This window comes from Muscardinus avellanarius (assembly GCF_963383645.1).
Source record: "Muscardinus avellanarius genome assembly, chromosome: 14".
Lineage (NCBI taxonomy): Eukaryota > Metazoa > Chordata > Mammalia > Rodentia > Gliridae > Muscardinus > Muscardinus avellanarius.
In genome coordinates, this window is record NC_137800.1 from 57,530,311 (window position 1) to 57,549,346 (window position 19,036).

Genomic DNA, 19,036 nt, shown 5'->3' on the forward strand with positions numbered 1-19,036 from the left:
GCTGTTTTTATTACAATGGCTTTGTAGTATAACTTAAAGTCAGGTCTTGTGATTCTTCCTGCATGGTTTTATTGCTGAGAACTACTTTGGCTATTCTGGTTTTTTTGTTGTTCCAAATGAATTTAAGGACTTTTTTTTTTTTTTTTAATTGGTGAGACTCCTACTAGCCTGTAAGTGCCATGAGGGCAGGGACTCACGTCTGTTTTGTTTGATGTTTAATGTTTCGATTGGTTTCCAAATCCAAACTTAGGGCTGGCTCATAGTATAGATGCTCAGTAATTTGGAGAGAGAGAGAGAGAGAGAGAGAGAGAGAGAGAGAGAGAGAGAGAGAGAGAGAGAGTGTGTGTGTGTGTGTGTGTGTGTGTTGGGAGTTGCTGGCTGAATTCTTCATATTCAGATATGGATCAATGGAAGGTCCAGTGAGGAGAGGAGAGTCTTACTATATGATTGGTACATTATTCTTTCTTACTACTCTATTATGCTTTAGACTTTCCACTTTTCCTAAGCCTCTATTTCCCATTGACTTTACTGCCATTTTTTTCTAGGTGCCCAAGGTTGGAAGCCTCCCCCTGGCTACTGAAGTTCTCAAAAGCTTAGCAGTACCTCCGGCCCTAGAAAAGAAGCCACAGGTGGCCTACAAGACAGAGATCATTGGAGGGGTGGTGGTACACACCCCCATCAGCCAGGTACTGGTCTAGAGGGTGTGCAGGTGTCCATGATGTGCTATCCATGTAGCCTGAGGACTATACCAAGAAAAAGTAGATGGGAGTGGAGCTATAGCAGAAGGGTAATCAGAAAGAGTGTGTATTGTGAATAATGGTAGTGCAGAAATTGAGGCCGTGAATCTTGGAGCTGTTTGGGCAGGAGATTCTGCCTAAGACCCAGGGAATGACCCCAGGAAAATAGGGCAGGTGGCCAGTGGTGCTGGACACAAGCCTACTATCTCTCCTCTCATTCTGGGTCTTATTTATTCTTTTGGTTTATATTCTCTGCCCTTCCCTTTTCACCTGGGTCTTCCCAACATCTTGAATTTTATCATGTGAAAGAGGCCAGTCGTGATGGTGCACACCTATAATCCCAGTACTTGGGAAGCTGAGACAGGAGGATTTCAGGTTTGAGGCCAGCCTTAGCAACTTTGTGAGACCTTCAGCAACTTAGTGAGATCCTGTTTCAAAATAAAAAGGAGCTGGGTGTGGTGGTACATGCTTGTAATCCCAGTACTTGTGAGGCTGAGACAGGCAGATTGTACATTGGAGGACAGTCTCAGCACCTTAGTGAGTCTCTCAGCAACTTGGTGAGTCCCTGTTTCAAAATAAAATAGTGCTGGGGGTGTAGCTTGGATGAAGAATGCCTGTGAGTTTGATCCACAGCACCAAGATAAGTGAGCACATAAGTAAATAAAAATAAATAGGGCTGGCAGTGTAGCTTGGAGGTAGAACACCCTTGGGTTCAATCCCTAGTATCACAAAGAAATAAAGGAGGAGGAGGAAGAAGAGAGAGAGTAAGAGGAGGAGATGAAAATGATGATCTGGTATCAAAGAGGCTAGAGAGCCTCCGGAGGGCAGGGGCCGGGCTGCAGGAGAGGCAGGAGGTGCTGATGTTGACTCTGCTTCCTTGTAGAATGGCGGCGGGGAAGGGCAGGAAGGGAGTGAGCCAGGGTCCCATGCCATCCTCCGAAGGTCTCAGAGTTACATCCCCCCGTCAGGCTGCCGTGTTTCCGCCGGGCCCCCTCTCATCAAGAGTGGCTACTGTGTGAAGCAAGGGAACGTGGTAGGTATGGCATGGTTTAGCTTGGGCTTCTGTTGCTCCGCAGAGCCTCTGGGCATGGATGGAGCGGAGGGGAGAATGGAGTGGAAGGGGGAGCTTCGGTCTTCCAATAGCACTGCCCAGATCCGTGACCTTTGGGGAGCAACAGCTGGCCTTCGGGTCAGAGGCCGTGCGCCCGATATGATGTGAAGAAGCTTACTCCCGCTTCCATGGGCGGGGACTCTGGGAATTTTGCACTAGGACACCCTGGGATACTCCCTGATTACCGGTTTTTTTTTTTTTACTTTAGCGGAAGAGCTGGAAACGTCGCTTCTTTGCACTTGATGACTTTACTATCTGCTACTTCAAGTGTGAGCAGGTACGCAGTAGCTGTGGGGTGCTCCTTAGAGGTCCTAGCAGCTAAGAGGTGGGTGCCTACCCAGGAGACAGTGGGTGGGAGGAGATGTGGGCACACAGGTGGCAAAATAACATTTGGCTTCTCTCCACCAGTCCTGTGTGCACATTTTTATAAGAATGTTAAGTGGCCTTAGCTGCTGTGTGGTCAGAGCCACAGAACATGTTCTTAGATATCCCCCCCACCTTTCTCTCTCGGTAGTGGAATTGAACCTAGGGGTATTATTCTACCTCTGTGCAATTTCTTTTTAAATTATCTCACTAAGTTACTGTCTTGCTAAGTTGCTGAGGCTGGCCTTGAACCCATGGTCCTGTCTCAGCCTCCCAAGTCCTGGGTATGTGCCACCACACCCAGCCAGATGCTTTTTTCTTTTTCTTAGTGGTTAATTTGAGACCATGTTGCTTGCCAACCTGGGTTCAGCCAGCCACATCTGAGAGGGTACCAGACAGCTGGACAGGGTCATTGCAATGTGCAGGCATCCCTGCCATCTCTTTCTTCATTTTTTTTCACCAGGACCGAGAACCACTGCGCACTATATTTCTCAAGGATGTTCTCAAGACCCATGAGTGTCTGGTCAAGTCTGGGTAATTGTCTCTGCTTATTTTCTTTTGACCAAAACCTTCATTTTTCCTTTCACATCTCACTTACTGTCCTTCTGAGGCTTCTCTGTGAGTCTTCTTGAGTGGCTGAGGCTAGGGTGTAGTTCAGTGGTACAGCATATACTTAACATGTGTAAGGTCCTGGGTTCCATCTCCAGTACCCTTCCCAAAAAAAGTACAGAAGAAGGGGGGAGGAGGAGAAGGAGAACTAGTCTTTTTCCAAGAGCAAGGGACATGACTCTAATGTCCCACGCTGACTCACTGTATCCAAGCTGACACAGAGATGATGTCATACTGGGCAAACTTTTCTCCTCCTCCTCTTGCCCTCCTCCTCCTCGTCCTCGTCCTCCTCCTTCGCCTTGTCCTCCTCCTCCCTCTCTCCCTCCCCCTCCCCCTCCTCCTTCTCCCCCCTTTTTGCAGTACTGAGTTGCAAAGGGCCTCACAAAGTAGCTGAGGCTGTCCGTGAACCCAGATCCTTCTGTCTTAACTTCCCGAATGTAGGATTACAAGTGTGCGCCACCACACCTGGCTAAATTTATCCTCTTCTAATTACCTTTTTTGGCTCCTAAGTAGATGAGTCTATAAAATAATTTATACTGGATGAAAATAAAGAATATATTAATAAAGAAGAGAGCGGCCACTGGGCACATAAGTACATGCGTATAATCCTATTACTTGAGAGGCTGAAACAGGGAAGATTGCAGGAGCAAAGCCAGCCTCAGCAACTTAGTGAGATTCTGTTTCCAAATAAAAACTAAAAAGGAAGGCCTGGGGGTATAGATCACAAATAGAGTGCCTTAGGGTTCAATCTCTAGTACAAAAAAATCAAACAAAAAACAAGAAAACAAAACAGAAAAACCAAGAATGGTACTCGGGTTCTTGTCAGATGTTGGAAGGCTGTGCCTTCAGGTCACAAGCTCCAGCTCCTTTGGTCCAGTTGCTGCCTATGCTGGTGGCTCCTGTTTGGACAGCTTAGCCTCTTCTCTTCTCCTTTTGAGATGGATGTTCTGTTAACACTAGTTGATTTGTAGCATTTCTTCATTTCTATCATTCAGCAGGAAGAACAAGCATGGTTTTTCTGCTAATGTTGATTTTGTTTTGTTTTTTGAGTCCTAGGAATTGAACTCAGGGCCTTATGTGTATTAGGCAAGCACCTAGCACTGATCTGAGCAAGTGTTTTTAATGTGCTCCTCTCTTGCCTAGGGAATGGTTACCTTCCCACCGTCATGGTGCATAGGATGGGTTTGGAACTTGGTGAGGGAATATCCCATATGGAACTTGAAGTACAAACCCCCTAGAACTAAACTCTCTAGAACTCGGTATCTGAGCATTTAGAAACTTTCTGTTGGGCCTTCAGTCTGCAGTCTTTTTTAAAATTTTTTTAGTACTGAGAATTGAACCCAGCAGCATCCTGGATACCTCTGTGTTCACCCCCACCCTTTTTTTTTTTTTTTTTTTTGTGGTGCTGGGATGGAACCCAGAGGCTTTTTACCTTTGGCCTACACTCCCAGACCTATTTTATATTTTATTTGGAAACAGGGTCTCACTAAGTAGGCTGAGGCTAGCTTTAAACCTGTGTGATCCTCCTGTCTCAGCCTCTCAAGTGCTGAGATTACAAGCGTGCGTCACTACGCCCAGCACCACCCTTATTTTTTTGAAACAGGGTCTCAGTTGCAGAGGCTGGCTTGAACCCGCAATCCTCCTGTCTCTGCCTCCCGGATACTGGGATTACAGGCATACACTGTGTCTGGGCCCTGTCATATCTTTGGCTCCTGCTACTCCTTTGCCCTGGGTACCTAGTCCCTGTCATTTCCTTCCAAGTCTTCATTCATGAATCTGCCCCTTATTATCAGCAGTCTTTTTTTGGAATGAATCTAACTCTTGGTATAAAACTCAGTCCACTACCACCTGATTGTGTGGCCTTGTTTTCTTAGGTTCTTTTATTAGGTAATAATTAGATCTTTTACTCCTTATATGTTTCCTACAGTGACTGGATTACACAAGGCAGGCATTTGACACTAAATAATTTGGGCTGATTTGAGATTTGCCCCTGAACATTGCTGCTTATTACCCTGTTACCTGTTTCCATGGGGAACAGTATATCTCCTCCAAAACCTACACCTAATTTGAAGCAAATGTTAAAATGGTCTATGCTCACCTTCCATTTCTCCTCTTGAACTCCTCTCTCTTGGTTCAGTACAATGAGATAAAGAGCAGGAAATGAGTGAAATGGATAAAGTTGCTGCTTGGTGGGAGGCAGGTTTGATAAGTGCAGAGTTATTCTCCTTAGGAGAGGCTCTTGGCAGTGGAATAACTAAAGGCATGGACTGGCTGGGTGTGGCGGTGCACACTTCTAATCTCAGGACTCGGAAGGTTGACAAAGGAGAATGGTAGGTTTGAGGCCAGCCTCAACAACTTAGTGAGGCACTCAGCAACTTAGTGAGACCCTGTTTCCAAATAAAAAATAAAAAGGGCAGGCGTGTAGCTCAGAGTTAGAATGCTCCTGGGTTCAAGCCTCAGTCACCCCCCTCCCAAAAAAAAAAAATAAAAAATAAACACACAACAGATTCTAGAGTCAGGCTAAGGCTCAGATCTCTAGCTAGCATCATGGACATGTATTTTATATACATGTTCTGAGCCTGGGTTTCCTTGTCCATAAGATGAGAAGGGTCTTAAAATGCCTCACCGGGTACGTGGGTGTGAAGACTAGATGAAATCATATACCACAGAAAAGCCTCAGAACACTGCTTTATGTGGTGCTGCATATATCTTAGCCTCTAAGAAAGAGGGGAGAAGAGAGAGAGGGAGGAAAGAAAACACTGTAGGATATGGGATGGTGGTGGGAGTGGTGGAGATAAATCCAGTTTGAGAGGAAGGAACTTTATTCTGTTGGATCTGGTGGTGGTAGGGCCTGAGAGCTTGTGGGAGATGAGGCTGGAGGGAACCCCCAGAATGCGTGTGGGCTTTTATTTATTTATTTATTATTATTATTATTATTATTTTTTTTTTTGGTGGTGGGACTGGAGATTGAACTCAGGGGCATTCTACCTCTGAGCCACACAGCCAGCCCTATTTTATTCGTATTTATTTCTCTCCTCCTTCTCTCTCTCTCTCTCTCTCTCTCTTCTCTCTCTCTCTCTCTCTCTCTCTCTCTCTCTCTCTCTCTCTTTCTTTTTTGCAGCACTGAGATGGAACCCAGGGGCTTTCTACTCCCAGACTGCACTCCCAGATCTATTTTTATATTTTATTTGGAAACAGGGTCTCACTAAGTTGCTGAGAGCCTCACTAAGTAGCTGAGGCTGGCTTCAAACCTGCACAATCCTCCTGTCTCAGCCTCCCAAGTTCTGGGATTACAAGCGTGCACCACCACCCCTGGCCTCCTATTTTATCTTTTGTTTGGAAACAGCATCTCCCTAAGTTGTGGAGGGTCTCACTCAGTAGCTAAGGCTCACGGTGAGCCTGTGATCCTTCTTCCTCAGCCTCCCAAGTACTGAGATTACAGGTGTGCACCACCATGCCCAGCTCTAGAGTGGTTTCTGAGGAATGGCTTGGACACCCCCACCTACCTCTTTTTGATTTTTACTAGTTGCTGGAGCTGGTGTGGCGCCTAGACTTAGGGCCAGGCAAGTCCTCAGGGTGTGTGCCAGCATGCCCAGTAACCTTCTTTCTCTTTCTCTTTCTCTGTCTAGTGATCTCTTGATGAGAGACAACCTGTTTGAAATAATAACAAGCTCCAGGACCTTCTACGTGCAGGTAAAGTGTTCATCCTGAGCAGACTGGCCTTTTGTTCCTGCTCTATGAAGAGGTTGTGCCCTTTCCTTTGCTTTCTCTTTTCTTTTGCTTGAAGTTTATAGGTGGTAAATTTAGCCCATGACACTCAGTGTGAGCCCCAGTTTTATTCTAAACAGGACGTTTGCCCAGAGCTTCCAAACCATAAAATAATAAAAGCAGGTTGAGCCACGGTACTGGAAAATGCGAGTTTCTAAAAGCTACTCTCAGCTGCTGGCCTCTGACTGAGCCAAGAAAGGGGAACTGGTCCTGGCTTTCACTTCTGCTTCAGAGAGTATTTATAAATTGTCTGTGTGTGAACACTGCTGTGTGGGTGATAGCAGCACAGCGGGCCCTGTATGGGCACCAGGTGCAGAGCCCAGCTGCACAGAGACGGCCATTGCTTGGGTTCTGAGGGCTCACTCATCAGCAGCCTCCCACTCCGCCTGCGGCTCTGGGGTCCTCTCCAGCCCTTCTGAAGTCACAAGAGCTAGCTCAGAGGTCCTCAGGCACTGGTGATGCAGGATTTCTGGCATTAAAACTATAACAAGCCTGGTATGGTGGCACACACCCATAATCCCAGTATCTGAGAGGCTGAGACAGGAGGGTCACAGGTTTGAGACCAATCTCAGCATCTTAGCAAGACTCTCAGCAACCTTCTCAACATTTTTTGTTTTTTTTGTGGCACTGGGGTTCCTGGAGCCCTTCTACCTCCGGGCTACACTCCCAGACCTATTTTTACATTTTTATTTGGAAACAGGGTCTCCTAAGCCAGTGCGCGCGGCTGGCTTTTTACCTGCGCGATCCTCCTGTCTCTGCCTCCCAAGCGCGGGGATTACAAGCGTGCGCCACCACGCCCGGCCTCCTTCTCAACTTTTAAAAACAAATAAATAAATAAAAATTTAAAAAGGGCTAAAGGTATAGCTTGGAGGTAGACTACTCCTGGGTTCAATCTCAGTACTGCAAACAAAACAAAGCAACCTAATATAAGCTGGGTGGGGTGGCACACGCCCATAATTCCAGTACTTAGGAAGCTGAGACAGGAGCATAGCAGGTTTCAAAGCCAAAATGTAATAATTTAGCAAGATCATGTTTCATAATAAGAATAAAATTGTCTCAGTGGTAGAATGCCCTGGGTTCAATCCCCAATACTACAGATACACACAGTAACCTACCCCCCCCAAGAAAAAAACAGTAACAACAAAAAACTCTAATTCAGTGTGCCAGCTTAAATGCAGGCTTGCCAAGTTGAGAATTTGAGTTTCTAGCTTTTTTTTTCTTCCTTTAGCCACAAACACCCTTCCTTCCACAGGGAGTCTGGCCTGTCTCCCATTAATGGAGATTGAACCTAGGGACACCGAGCTATACCCCCAGCCCTGTTTTATTTTGCATTTTGAAATATTGTCTTACTAAGTTGCCTAAGTGGCCTCAAGTCTGCAGTTCTCCTGTCCCAAGTACTCTCCAAGTACTGAGATTACAGGCCTGCACCACCATGTCCAGCTTCCTGTGCCATATTTGGGGAAAAACTCCAAGCTCTTCTGCTTGAGCCTGGTAGGTGAGCTCGCCCACTGAGTCATTTGTGGTCACACCCATCAGACTAGCATGCCATTGCCAGGAAGAGGCCATGAGGGGAGGCCTGGAAGCAGACTGGACTGTAGAGGGGCCCTGTGCCTTAACACTACATATTCCCTGGCCCCATTGCCACTCAGGATTGAGGTTGTGCTTGTAGATGCAGCATTCCACAGAAGCATTGTAGTCATTGCATTCAGCAGATGCTTGTAGAGTGTCATCAGCGGGGATTTGTATCAAGTTGGAAACATCATGACCATCTTAAACCTAAGAGACAGTTCTAGCCAATTAAACAGGCAGTTAAAACCAAATAGCGAGCTCGGCATGGTGGCGCATCCCTGTATTCTCAGTTCTTGCGAGGCTGAGACAGAAGGATCATAGGTTTGAGTCTAGCCTTAGAAATCTAGTGAGCCTTTCAGTAACCTAGCAAGACCCTGTTTCAAAACAAAATAAAAAGGTCTGGAGGTATAACTTGGAGATAAAATGCTCCTGGACTCAACCCTTTAGCGTACACACACACACACACACACACACACACACACACACACACTTGGACTGGGCAGGTTGTTTAAGGAGCCTCATTTTCCTCATCTGTACAGTGGAGATGAGCAACTTATCCCAGCCTGTCTGATGATCAGCTATCTGTAGGCTGCCTGGCCCTGTGCAGTGTAGAGGATGGAAAAGGACTTAGAGAGGCATTTGGCTTGTAATCAGTTAGGTGAGTGGTAAGGGAAACCTGAACTTGGATGGAAGGGGAAAAGTAGGGATTCAAGACTCTTTACAGAGTCAACTTTCTAGGACTTAAGGTCTAGTTGGATGAAGGGAGAGAAGGCCAAGGCTTGGGTGTTGACGTGGGCCTCAGGGCAGCCTGAGGTACCGTTAGCTTCATGGGTGCACAGGAAGGGGGCTTCTGAGTTTGCTCTGCTTGTGGGACAGCCAAGGGGACATAGTATTGGCTAGGCAATGTTGACACATTAGCAGTAATTAATATTTGCCAAGCCCAGTGAATGATGGTGCTGGTTTTGAGTTCAGAAAAGAGCCCTAGATGGAAGGTGGTGATTTGGGAAACATGAAACCCTACAAAAAATCTTCAGAAAACATTGTGTTATCTACATGAGTGTATCCTCAATTTTCAGAAGATTCTCATCAGGTCTGTCTTCCATTCTTGCCACTCTCCATGGTTCTGGGATAAAAGAACATTAGCATCTACCTGAATAAATGAATGAGTAGCCGGGCATGGTGGCGCACGCTTGTAATGCCCGTGCTTGGGAGTCGGAGACAGGAAGATCATGCAGGTTCGAAGCCAGCCTTGCTGGCTTAAGAGATCCTGTTTCCAAATAAAAATATAAAATAGGTCTGGGAGTGTAGCCCGGAGGTAGAAGGGTTTCCAGGAACCCCAGTACCACCAAAGGAAAAAAAAAAAAAAATAGAATGAGTGGCCAAATCTGTTTATAGCACCTAACTCAAACAGAATGGGAAGTAAGAAGAAGCCAGTATGGTGGTACATGCTATAATCCCAGTACTCGGGAGGCTGAGACAGAAGGATTGCAGGTTCACGGCCAGCCTCAGCAAGTAGTAAGACTCTCATCAACCTAGTGAGACTTTTCCAAAATAACACTAAAATAAGGCTGAGGTGTAGCTTGAGGTAGAATGCCTGTGGGCTCAATCCCAGTATCATACAAAATAATAATAATAATAAAGTAAGAAAGAAGAATATAGATTAAAAAAATCATTATAGTTGCTACTTTTTTTTTTTTTTTTTTTGGTGGTACTGGGGGTGGAACCCAGGGGCTTTTCTACCTCCAGGCTATACTCCCAGACCTATTTTTTATATTTTATTTGGAAATAGAGTCTCACTAAGTTGCTGATAGCCTCACTAAGTAGCTAAGGCTGGCTTCGAACCTGTGTAATCCTCCTGTCTCAGCCTCCCAAGTGCTGGGATTATAGGTGTGCAATACCACGCCCGATAGTTGCTACTTCTAATTGAGTTAACAAGTATGTTTGATGATTCTTTTCATCTTTTCAAGCTCATTATAAGTTAACAAAATACATTATGAAAAATAACTCTGGGTTCTGAGTTGACCCAGGGGAGGTCAGTGTTACCCCAGGTACTGCTGAGACCTGTTTGTTTCCCCCTGAGACCTCTTGCAACTGATGTCTAGGGGTGAGGTGAGCGTACCCCTAGGAAGGTGGTTGCTGCTGAGGACTCACATTGCTGACAGGGTGATAGAGGTACTGACAGTGATGGACTCTCAGAAACTGCTATACCAGCTGAACACTCTGTTGGAGCACGAGTCTAGACGTCAGCCAAAGGTCTGTGGCCTGAGACTTTTTGACTTTGCACATGACAATGGCCTCTGAATAACTGCAAGACTGAGGGTCTTTGTTTTTTTAAATATTTTTATTGGTGCATTGTAGTCAAACATCACAGTGGAATGCAAGACTTTTGAGGGTATACAAGCATATATCATCCAATTAGCCCTTATCCCATCCCTGTCCCATTCCCTCCCCCTCCCTCGATCCCAAGCTTGATTTGGTGATTAACTTTGATACATTTGTTTACATACATCATGCATTTTAAAGAAATTCCATCTTCCCCCATCCCATCCCCTGTGATTTGGTGCCTTGATTGCTCTTCTATGGGGCCCTTTCTTCAACTAGCTCTCCTCCCATTACCCATTTCTTCCTAGTTTTTGCATATTAGGGAAAGCATCTGATTTTCTATTTTCTTTGATGTTTCTATTTTCTTTGATGTGTATGCCATATTGCAAGTTCCGTTCCTGCTCCTGAAGGCCCCTCTGCCGGCATTGCCCCCTGGCAGACTCTAATTCCGGCCTTGCTGGCTCCAGCAACGGCTTTGCCTCATGGCAGGCCCCGATCCCTGCCCCGCTGACCCCGGCTCCAGCCTCACCCCTCAGGAGGCTCCGATCCCTTCTTCAGAGGCCCCAGCACCGGCCTTGCCTCATGGCAGGCTCCAATCCTGGACTCGCTGGCCCTGGGATCAGCCTCACCCCTCGACTGGCTCCTTTCCCGGCCTCGGAGGCCCCAACACCAGCCTTGCCTCACAGCAGGCTTCAATCCCGTCAGGCTGGCCCAGTCTCCAGCCTCACCCCTCAGCAGGCTCCGATCCCGGCTTTGGAGGCCTCAGGTCTGGCCTTGCCTCACAGCGGGCCCCAATCCTGGCCAGGCTGGTCCCAGCACCGGCCGACTGAGGGTCTTCGAAGTAAAAGATCTTCTTAGTCCAATTCAGTTCTTTACTTAGACACAGAGACATTTTCTCTAGCTCTGAATTTACAGATTCCTGTCTAAAATGAAGTACCTTGGGTGTATTGGACTGAGTGGTTTTTAACTGCCTGTAAAATCAATAGAAGAGGAAAGGAATGCCATTGGCAACTGTCTTGATTGGAATTTGTCAATATAGGTTCACAGTTTCAGACTTGATGGGGATGGAGAAGATTGTGTAAAAAAAAAAAAAAAAAAAAAGTAAAAGCTCCAACTAGAGAGGAAAGTTTCCAGTGCTTTAATTTTTAAATTTTTTTTAATTTTTATTTTTTGGTGGTACTGGGGTTCCTGGAAGCTCTTCTACCTCCGGTCTACACTCCCAGACCTATTTTTGTATATTTTTATTTGGAAACAGGGTCTCTTAAGCCAGCACAGCTGGCTTTAAACCAGCGCGATCTTCCTGTCTCCGCCTCCCAAGAGCGGGGATTACAAGCATGCGCCACCACACCCGGCGCTTTAATTTTTTTATAATTGGATGATTGCAATATCCTCAAAATAAACAAAATGAGTTTGGGATAGCAAAGGGAAAATGATTTCGCTGATGTAGTGAGCTAATATTTGAAGTCATTTATTACATATAAGGCACTGTACCCTAAGAGAAAGGAATAATAATATTTGATATGCTTGTTAACCACTTTATTAAATTATCAGCTCAGAAAATAGCATCTTCCTTGATCTGTAAAGCCTGAATTTGTAAAGTAGCACAACAGTGTTTTCTTTTTTTTTTTTTTTTTTTGGTCATTGCACATCATCTTGCTGTATGCAGGATCCAAGCTCTAGCTCATTTAAAGTACAAGGCTGACAGGCGTGGTGGGGCATGCTTGTAATCCCAGCATTTGGGAGGTTAAGACAGGAGGGTCGCGGTTTGCAGCCAGCCTCAGCTACTTAGTGAGGCTGTGCAACTCAATGAGACCCTGTTTCAAAATAAAAAATAAAAATTAGGGTATAACCTGGAAGTAGAATGCCCCTGGGTTCCATCCCTGGTACCACAAAATAAATAAATAAATAAATAAAGTACCAGGCTGAGTGGGACAAGAGGACCAAAAGTTTAACCCATGTCTGAACTAATTTGAGAATGTAGCTTATAAGAAAAATCTTGAGGAACTTGAATATTGTACTTACAAAAACAACAAGTAATGTAGGGCAGATGATTTTCAGACTGCGTTCCTGGAAAGTGCCAGGGATATCAACACTCTAGTAACGTATCATTGCTATAGCAGTTGGACTACTAGAAAATAATTTTCTGCATAAAAATGTACACTTGGTTATTGCATATATGCTATACATTCTTGCCATCTAAATTTCTTAACTCACAGGAATAATGTATCTTTTTCCTCTTAAAAATAAATATTAAAGCTGGGTGTGGTGATGCATGCTTGTAATCCCCAGGCTTGGGAGGTTGAGACAGGAGGATCGTGCAAGTTCGAAGCCAGCCTCAGCTACTGAGTGAGGCTCTGAGCAACTTAGTGAGACCCTGTTTCCAAATAAAATATAAAATAGGTCTAGGATTATAGTCTGGAGGTAGAAAGCCACTGGGTTCCACTCCCAGTACCACTAAATAAATACATAAATAAATAAATATTAGCTAGGAGTGGTGGTGCATGCCTTGTAATCCCAGTACTTGGGAAGTTGAGACAGGAGGATTGTGATTTTTGAAAACAGCCTTAGCCGGGCGTGGTGGCGCACGCTTGTAATCCCCGCGCTTGGGAGGCAGAGACAGGAGGATCGCGCAGGTTCGAAGCTAGCCGCGCGCGCTGGCTTAGGAGACCCTGTTTCCAAAAAAAAAAAAAAAAGTAAAAATAGGTCTGGGAGTGTAGCCCGGAGATAGAAGGGCCTCCAGGAACCCCAGTACCACCAAAAAAAAAAAAAAAAAAAAAAGAAAACAGCCTTAGCAAGTAGTAAGACTCTCATCACCCTAGCAAGAGTCTATTTATCCACAATGTGATGTGTTTCAAATTAAGTAAATAAAATAGGGCAAGAGGTATAGCTTGGAGGTAGACTGCCTTTGGATTCAATCCCCAGTACCACAAAATAAAACAAAATTTAAAAAGAAATGCTAACATTTAATATATCTAGATTGTAAATCTGATGTATGGATAGTTTACTTTTGTGTGTGTTTGTGTGGTACTGGGAATGGAACCCAGGGGATTTCTACCTCTGGGCTATACTCCCAGACCTATTTTATGCTTTATTTGGAAACAGGGTCTCACTAAGTTGCTGAGGCTGGCTTTGAACCTGTGCGATCCTCCTGTCTCAGGCTCCCAAGAGGGGGGATTTCAAGTGTGCGCAACCACGCCTGGCTTGAATAGTTTACTTTTAACAGCTCGTAATATTTAGGCAGACTTCTGATAAGTTGGGTTATTTTTGTTGCTTGCTTATATTTCTGCATCAATAAAAACCTCTGAAGCCTTTCTGTACAACCCTGAGCTATGGATTGCTATGATGATCTTTCTTTCTTTCTCTCTTTCTTTCTTTCTCTCTTTCTTTTTCTTTCTTTTGCAGTACTGTGGTTTGAACCCAGGTGCATTCTCCATAATGTATTAATGGATTTAGATTAGGAAGCCTCAAGACATCATAACTAGATTGGATGTTCTCAGACTTGGAAAATTGCCTAATATTATATTGTAGTAGAGTTATGTTTAGGTCTTTAAATTCATCTGTGAAGCATTTGAATCAGAGCTAAAGGCATAAATGTGAAACACTAAGGTAACAAGCTTGGAGGCCAGGTGTGGTGGCACACGCTTATAATCCCAGCATTCAGGAGGCTGAGACCAGAGGATCGTGGTTCTGGGACAGCCTCACCTACTTATCAAGGCCCTTTGCAACTCAGTGAGACCCTGTTTCAAAATAAAGAATAAAAAATACGGCTGGAGGTGTCACTTAGAGGTAGAATGCCCCTGGGTTCCATCCCTAGTACTGTAAAAAATAATAATAATAAAGAAAGAAAAAAGAAATAAAATTTAAAAAATAGAATAGTTTTCACAATCGTCCCTAATATATCTTTTTTTTTCCCTAATATATCTTAAGAAAATTCAGTAGGCACCTTCATAATTATGCCATCACTGAGGTGGTGTTTGGGATTCTCCATGTCTGCCAAGGAATAGAGGACGTACAGCATTAAAGTGCTGTAACTGGCTTCTCAGTGCTCATGCAGCCTGAGTCCTTCCACAATGGCTGTAACCAACTTTGACATCACATTGTGGAGAAATAAGCACTACAAAATAAATTAAAGAACTATTTATCTTATCCCTAACTTTTGTAAATCATGTTTTATGGATAATTGCAAATTTCCCAGAAGGCTGATATATTTCATTATTTTGAAAATATTAGTTGAGTTGGCAGAGGCGACTTAACCAACTACCATCATGTTTGGTATTTAAGGATAAATCTTTCAGTAAAATTATTAAAATGCGAAAAGAATCTATCTTTAAGAATAGAAAGAAGAAGCTGGGCGTGGTGGCGCGTGCTTGTAATCCCAGCATTTGCGAGGCTGAGACCAGAGGATTGTGGATCTTGGTTAAAATTACTAATAGAGATTATTGTGATTTCTGTAGATTAATATTCTGTTTGTATATGGGCTCAATTGCAATACCTCTTTTTTTTTCTTTGACTCTCTGTGTATGTTTATATTCTTATATATCCTTTTAATCTCTTAGTAAATGATTAAAATGATTCATTTTCATACTCTGTCATACATAAGTCATATTTACAAATGTATAAACATATGTGTATATGTTCCTCTGGGGTGGTTCTGGGGATTGAACCCAGGGCCTTGCACATACCACCCTAGGTCTACCCCAGCCCTGCATTGACATGCGAGGCATTTTACTAGGATAGTGCAAGGAGTAGCTTAACATTCCTTAGAAGTAGATTATTGGATTGTCCTCATAGGAAGTTTCCAGTTTAGTTAAAATGTCAAGTCTCCTATGTGATGATTTTTCTCTCAGTTCCTATTGTCTTTTCCTTTGTCTTGCTGCCAAATCATCTTTTGTTCCTTAGGAGAGAAATTCTAATAAATATGTTTCTTTTCATGGACAGTTATCTCCATTTGCATTCAGAGTAACTTATTTTTCCCTCTAGATATGTTATTTGATCCTGACAGTTTGATTCTTTTGGGTAGGATGTATAGGCAGTTTGAGGAAAAAAGCCTTTGGGAGAGAGCAATAAACACATTTGTAATGATGGAGTTTAAGGTTTTATTTACTTCCCTTGTGTCATATAATGATAATAATAGCAATAACTAATACTCACAGAATTCTTTGTATCAGGCACTGTTCAAACACCTTTCCCTGTCCAGGCATGGTGGCACATGCTTGTAATCCCAGTACTTGAGAGGCCCAGACAGGAGGATTGCAGGTTCAAAGTCAGCCTCAACTACTTAGTGAGGCCATCTGCAACTTTTGAGACTCTATTTCAAAAATAAAGAATAAAAAGGGCTAGAGGTGGAGCTCAGAGGTAGAATGCCCCTGGGTTCACTCCCCAGCACTGCTAAAAAACAAAACAAAACAAAAACCTTTACCTAGCTGAGCTCATTTAATTCTAGCGATATTTCTATTGTGGAACAAGCATGTGTGTATGTGTGTGTGTGTGTGTGTGTGTGTGTGTGTGTTAGTAGGGGTGGAATCCAGGGGCCTTCTACCTCTGGGCTATACTCTAAGACCTATTTTATTTTTTATTTGGAAACAAAGTCTTGATAAATTGCTAAGGCTGGCTTTGAACCCGCGATCCTCCTGTTTTAGCCTCTCAAGTACTGGGACTACAAAGCTTGCAGCCCCACACCCACCACAACAAGCTGTTCCTGATTTAGTAGTAAAAGTTTGGCAGCCCAATCCTGATTATGTGTTTGGACCAGGGGTGGATTGGTCTTTCCTTGGGAACTACCAGATTGTCAGCTAATTGGAATGACTCGAGGGGAAAGAGTCAGTGATTTGTCGAGCCCACTTGTGAGGTGTGCACCTTGGGCCCTTGCTGCTACATCCTTTCTGACCCAGTGCCCTAGTCTTTGTCTCCTGCACTCATCTGACCAAGGCAGGCTTGTTTTGGTATGACGGGAAGGGGTAGGGATGCAAGTTAGAAGATTAAAAAACAAAACAAAACTGGTCATGTTTTATCCAGATAAAATGCAAATAGAAGGAAGAATTTGGGGAACAAGGACTTTGGGGTTGGCTGTGATGATTTCTTATGGTTTGCAGGAGCATACAAATGCTGCTAGTGTGTTCTGTGAGACTATTAAGGAAAGATGCCAGAGGAAGATGGAGGTAACAGATGTAAATACCTGGAAGTCAACCTGCTGTGTCACTTGAATTCAACTCTTGAGTCTGGAAAGCTCTTGAGAGGCTCCACTTGCATGGCCAGACCTCTTGATTTTCCTCCCTTTTTCCAGAGAGCTGCTGCTGCCTCCTACTGGGGTTGGTAGGTTATTTCCAGGGAAAATATTTTTTGGATGATTTTTTTTTTTTTTTTTTTTTTTTTTTTTGGGTGGTAGTGTATTGAGGATTGAACCCAGGGGCATTCTACCTCCAAGTTACACCCCCAGTCTTTTTAAAAGTTTAAAAGTTATTTATTTATTTATTATTATTTTTGGCAGTACTGGGGTTTCTGGAAGCCCTTCTACCTCCGGGCTACACTCCCAGACCTATTTTTTATATTTTTATTTGGAAACAGGGTCTCTTAAGCCAGCGCGGCTGGCTTTGAACCTGCGTGATCCTCCTGTCTCCACCTCCCAAGTACGGGGATTACAAGCGTGAGTCACCACACCTGGCAAAAGTTTTAAAATTTTTGAAATAGTCTCACTAGATTGCTGAGGCGGGGCTGGACACCTGCAGTCCTCTGTTTCAGCCTCCCAAGACACATACTCTTAAGCTTACATTTCCAAGGCCTGGTGCTCTTGAGGTCTGGGTGGATGTTCATAACAGATCCGAGCAGCTCACGCTTTGAGAAAAGCCCGGTTTCTGAGATAATACAGGATTTGCGGGGGAGTTTAGCTTTAAGGGAATGGAAATTGGGGTTATTCTGTTGAGACCCTTAGAGTCTGCACTGGGACTAAGGAGAAGTTGAATCTAGACTGGCCATAATCCTTGAGCTTTGGCCTCTTGAGCCTCATTTTTCTTCCCAGTGAAACTAGGAGGCCAAACTGGGTCAGTTTTTTTCCCGAAGGGGTGAGGGCCTTCAATAGGGTATGGGTAGTCTAAGCTCTCCCCTCCCCCCAGGCCCTTCTACACTTTAAAACAGCTCCATTTTGAGCTAGTTTATTATTTATTTACTTTTGCAGTACTGGGGATGGAACTAAGGAGTGTTCTAACTCTGAGCTATTATCTTAAAACCAGGTTCTCACCAAGTTGCTGAGGGTCTCATCAAATTGCTGCAGTTGGCCCCGACCCTGCAATTTTCCTGTCTCGGCCTCCCCCCAAGTACTACGATTGCAGGTGTATGACACTGTGCCTGGCTAAGCCTGGTCATTTCTTGAGTGTCAAATAAGATATTACAGGGAAAAAATGACCTCAGAGTTATTCAAGCCACCAGGCTAGATGTTTTGTGAGATCCCTTCCAGCTCTAATGGTGTGATTTTTGCACTTAAGATTGAGTTAGAAACTTGAAGACTGAAATCACGGTGCCAAAAATGTCTGTTTTGCAGGCCGACAGTCCTGAGGACATGCACAGCTGGATTAAGGAGATTGGAGCAGCTGTACAGGCCCTCAAGTGCCACTCCAGAGTAAGTCACCTCCTTTCTTTTGTGCAGTGTGGAGTTGTAGACAAGTTCTTATGGAGCAGGTGTGTTTTCTTTGGTGACACAGGCAAGCTGCCTGGGTACAGCCAAGGCCATATGCTGACTTGCTTGTTTTTCTCTATCTACAAATTTGGGTACAATTTTTTTATTTTATTTTATTTTTTTGTTGCTGAAAGAGGTGAGGTAGGGTTGGTCAGAGACCTGGGTTTCTGTTGTATGTGGGGAGTAATGGGGACTGAACCCAGCGGGTATTCTACCTATAAACTAAACCTCTACCCCTATTTTATTTTTTATTTTGAAACACAGTCTTGCTGAGTTGCTGAGGCTGTCCTCAACCTGTAATCCTCCTGTCTTGGTCTTGCAAGTATTGGGATCACAGGTATGTGCCACCATACCTGCGACATGGGATTTCTTCTGTGTCCTCCAGGGCTTGATGCCAGGCAGACCTTGACACATGTGGAGTGGATTCTACTGAAATATTTATTTTTGAGGCAGAGTCTTGCTCTGTTGTCCAGGCTGGCTTTGAACTCCTGGGCTCAGGAACTCCTAGTGCCTCAGCCTCCTGGATATTTGGGGCCGTTGCTCCTGGCTTTGCGGCATGTATTTGATTTTTGTGAACAAGTGTCTCCAGACCTGTGACGTGGTGGTCCCACTTGTGTTCCTTTTTTTTTTTTTTTTTTTGGTGGTACTGGGGGTGGAACCCAGAGGCTTTCTACCTCCAGGCTATACTCCCAGACCTTTTTTATATTTTATTTGGAAACAGGGTCTCACTAAGTTGCTGAAAGCCTCACTAAGTAGCTGAGGCTGGCTTCAATCCTCCTGTCTCAGCCTCCCAAGCGCGGGGATTACAAGTGTGCACTACCACGCCCGGCCCCACTTGTGTTCTTCCTGTGACTTTGGGATAACCATTGTCAGAAAAAAGCCCTGTTT

At 44.3% G+C, this 19,036-nt stretch overlaps 1 protein-coding gene across 2 annotated transcripts in view; it reads left to right on the top strand.

The window, feature by feature from the left end:
• PLEKHA2 (pleckstrin homology domain containing A2) overlaps positions 1-19,036 on the top strand; it is a gene marked incomplete at both ends in the record, with an annotated part of 73,399 nt that overhangs the window by 53,970 nt on the left and 393 nt on the right. For both annotated transcript variants that reach the window (XM_080709822.1, XM_080709823.1), the window contains 6 exons: positions 546-686; positions 1,621-1,770; positions 2,057-2,125; positions 2,675-2,745; positions 6,450-6,513; positions 18,014-18,091. In XM_080709822.1, the coding sequence (XP_080565948.1) occupies positions 546-686; positions 1,621-1,770; positions 2,057-2,125; positions 2,675-2,745; positions 6,450-6,513; positions 18,014-18,091 (573 nt within the window). The remainder of the gene's footprint in view (positions 1-545; positions 687-1,620; positions 1,771-2,056; positions 2,126-2,674; positions 2,746-6,449; positions 6,514-18,013; positions 18,092-19,036) is intronic.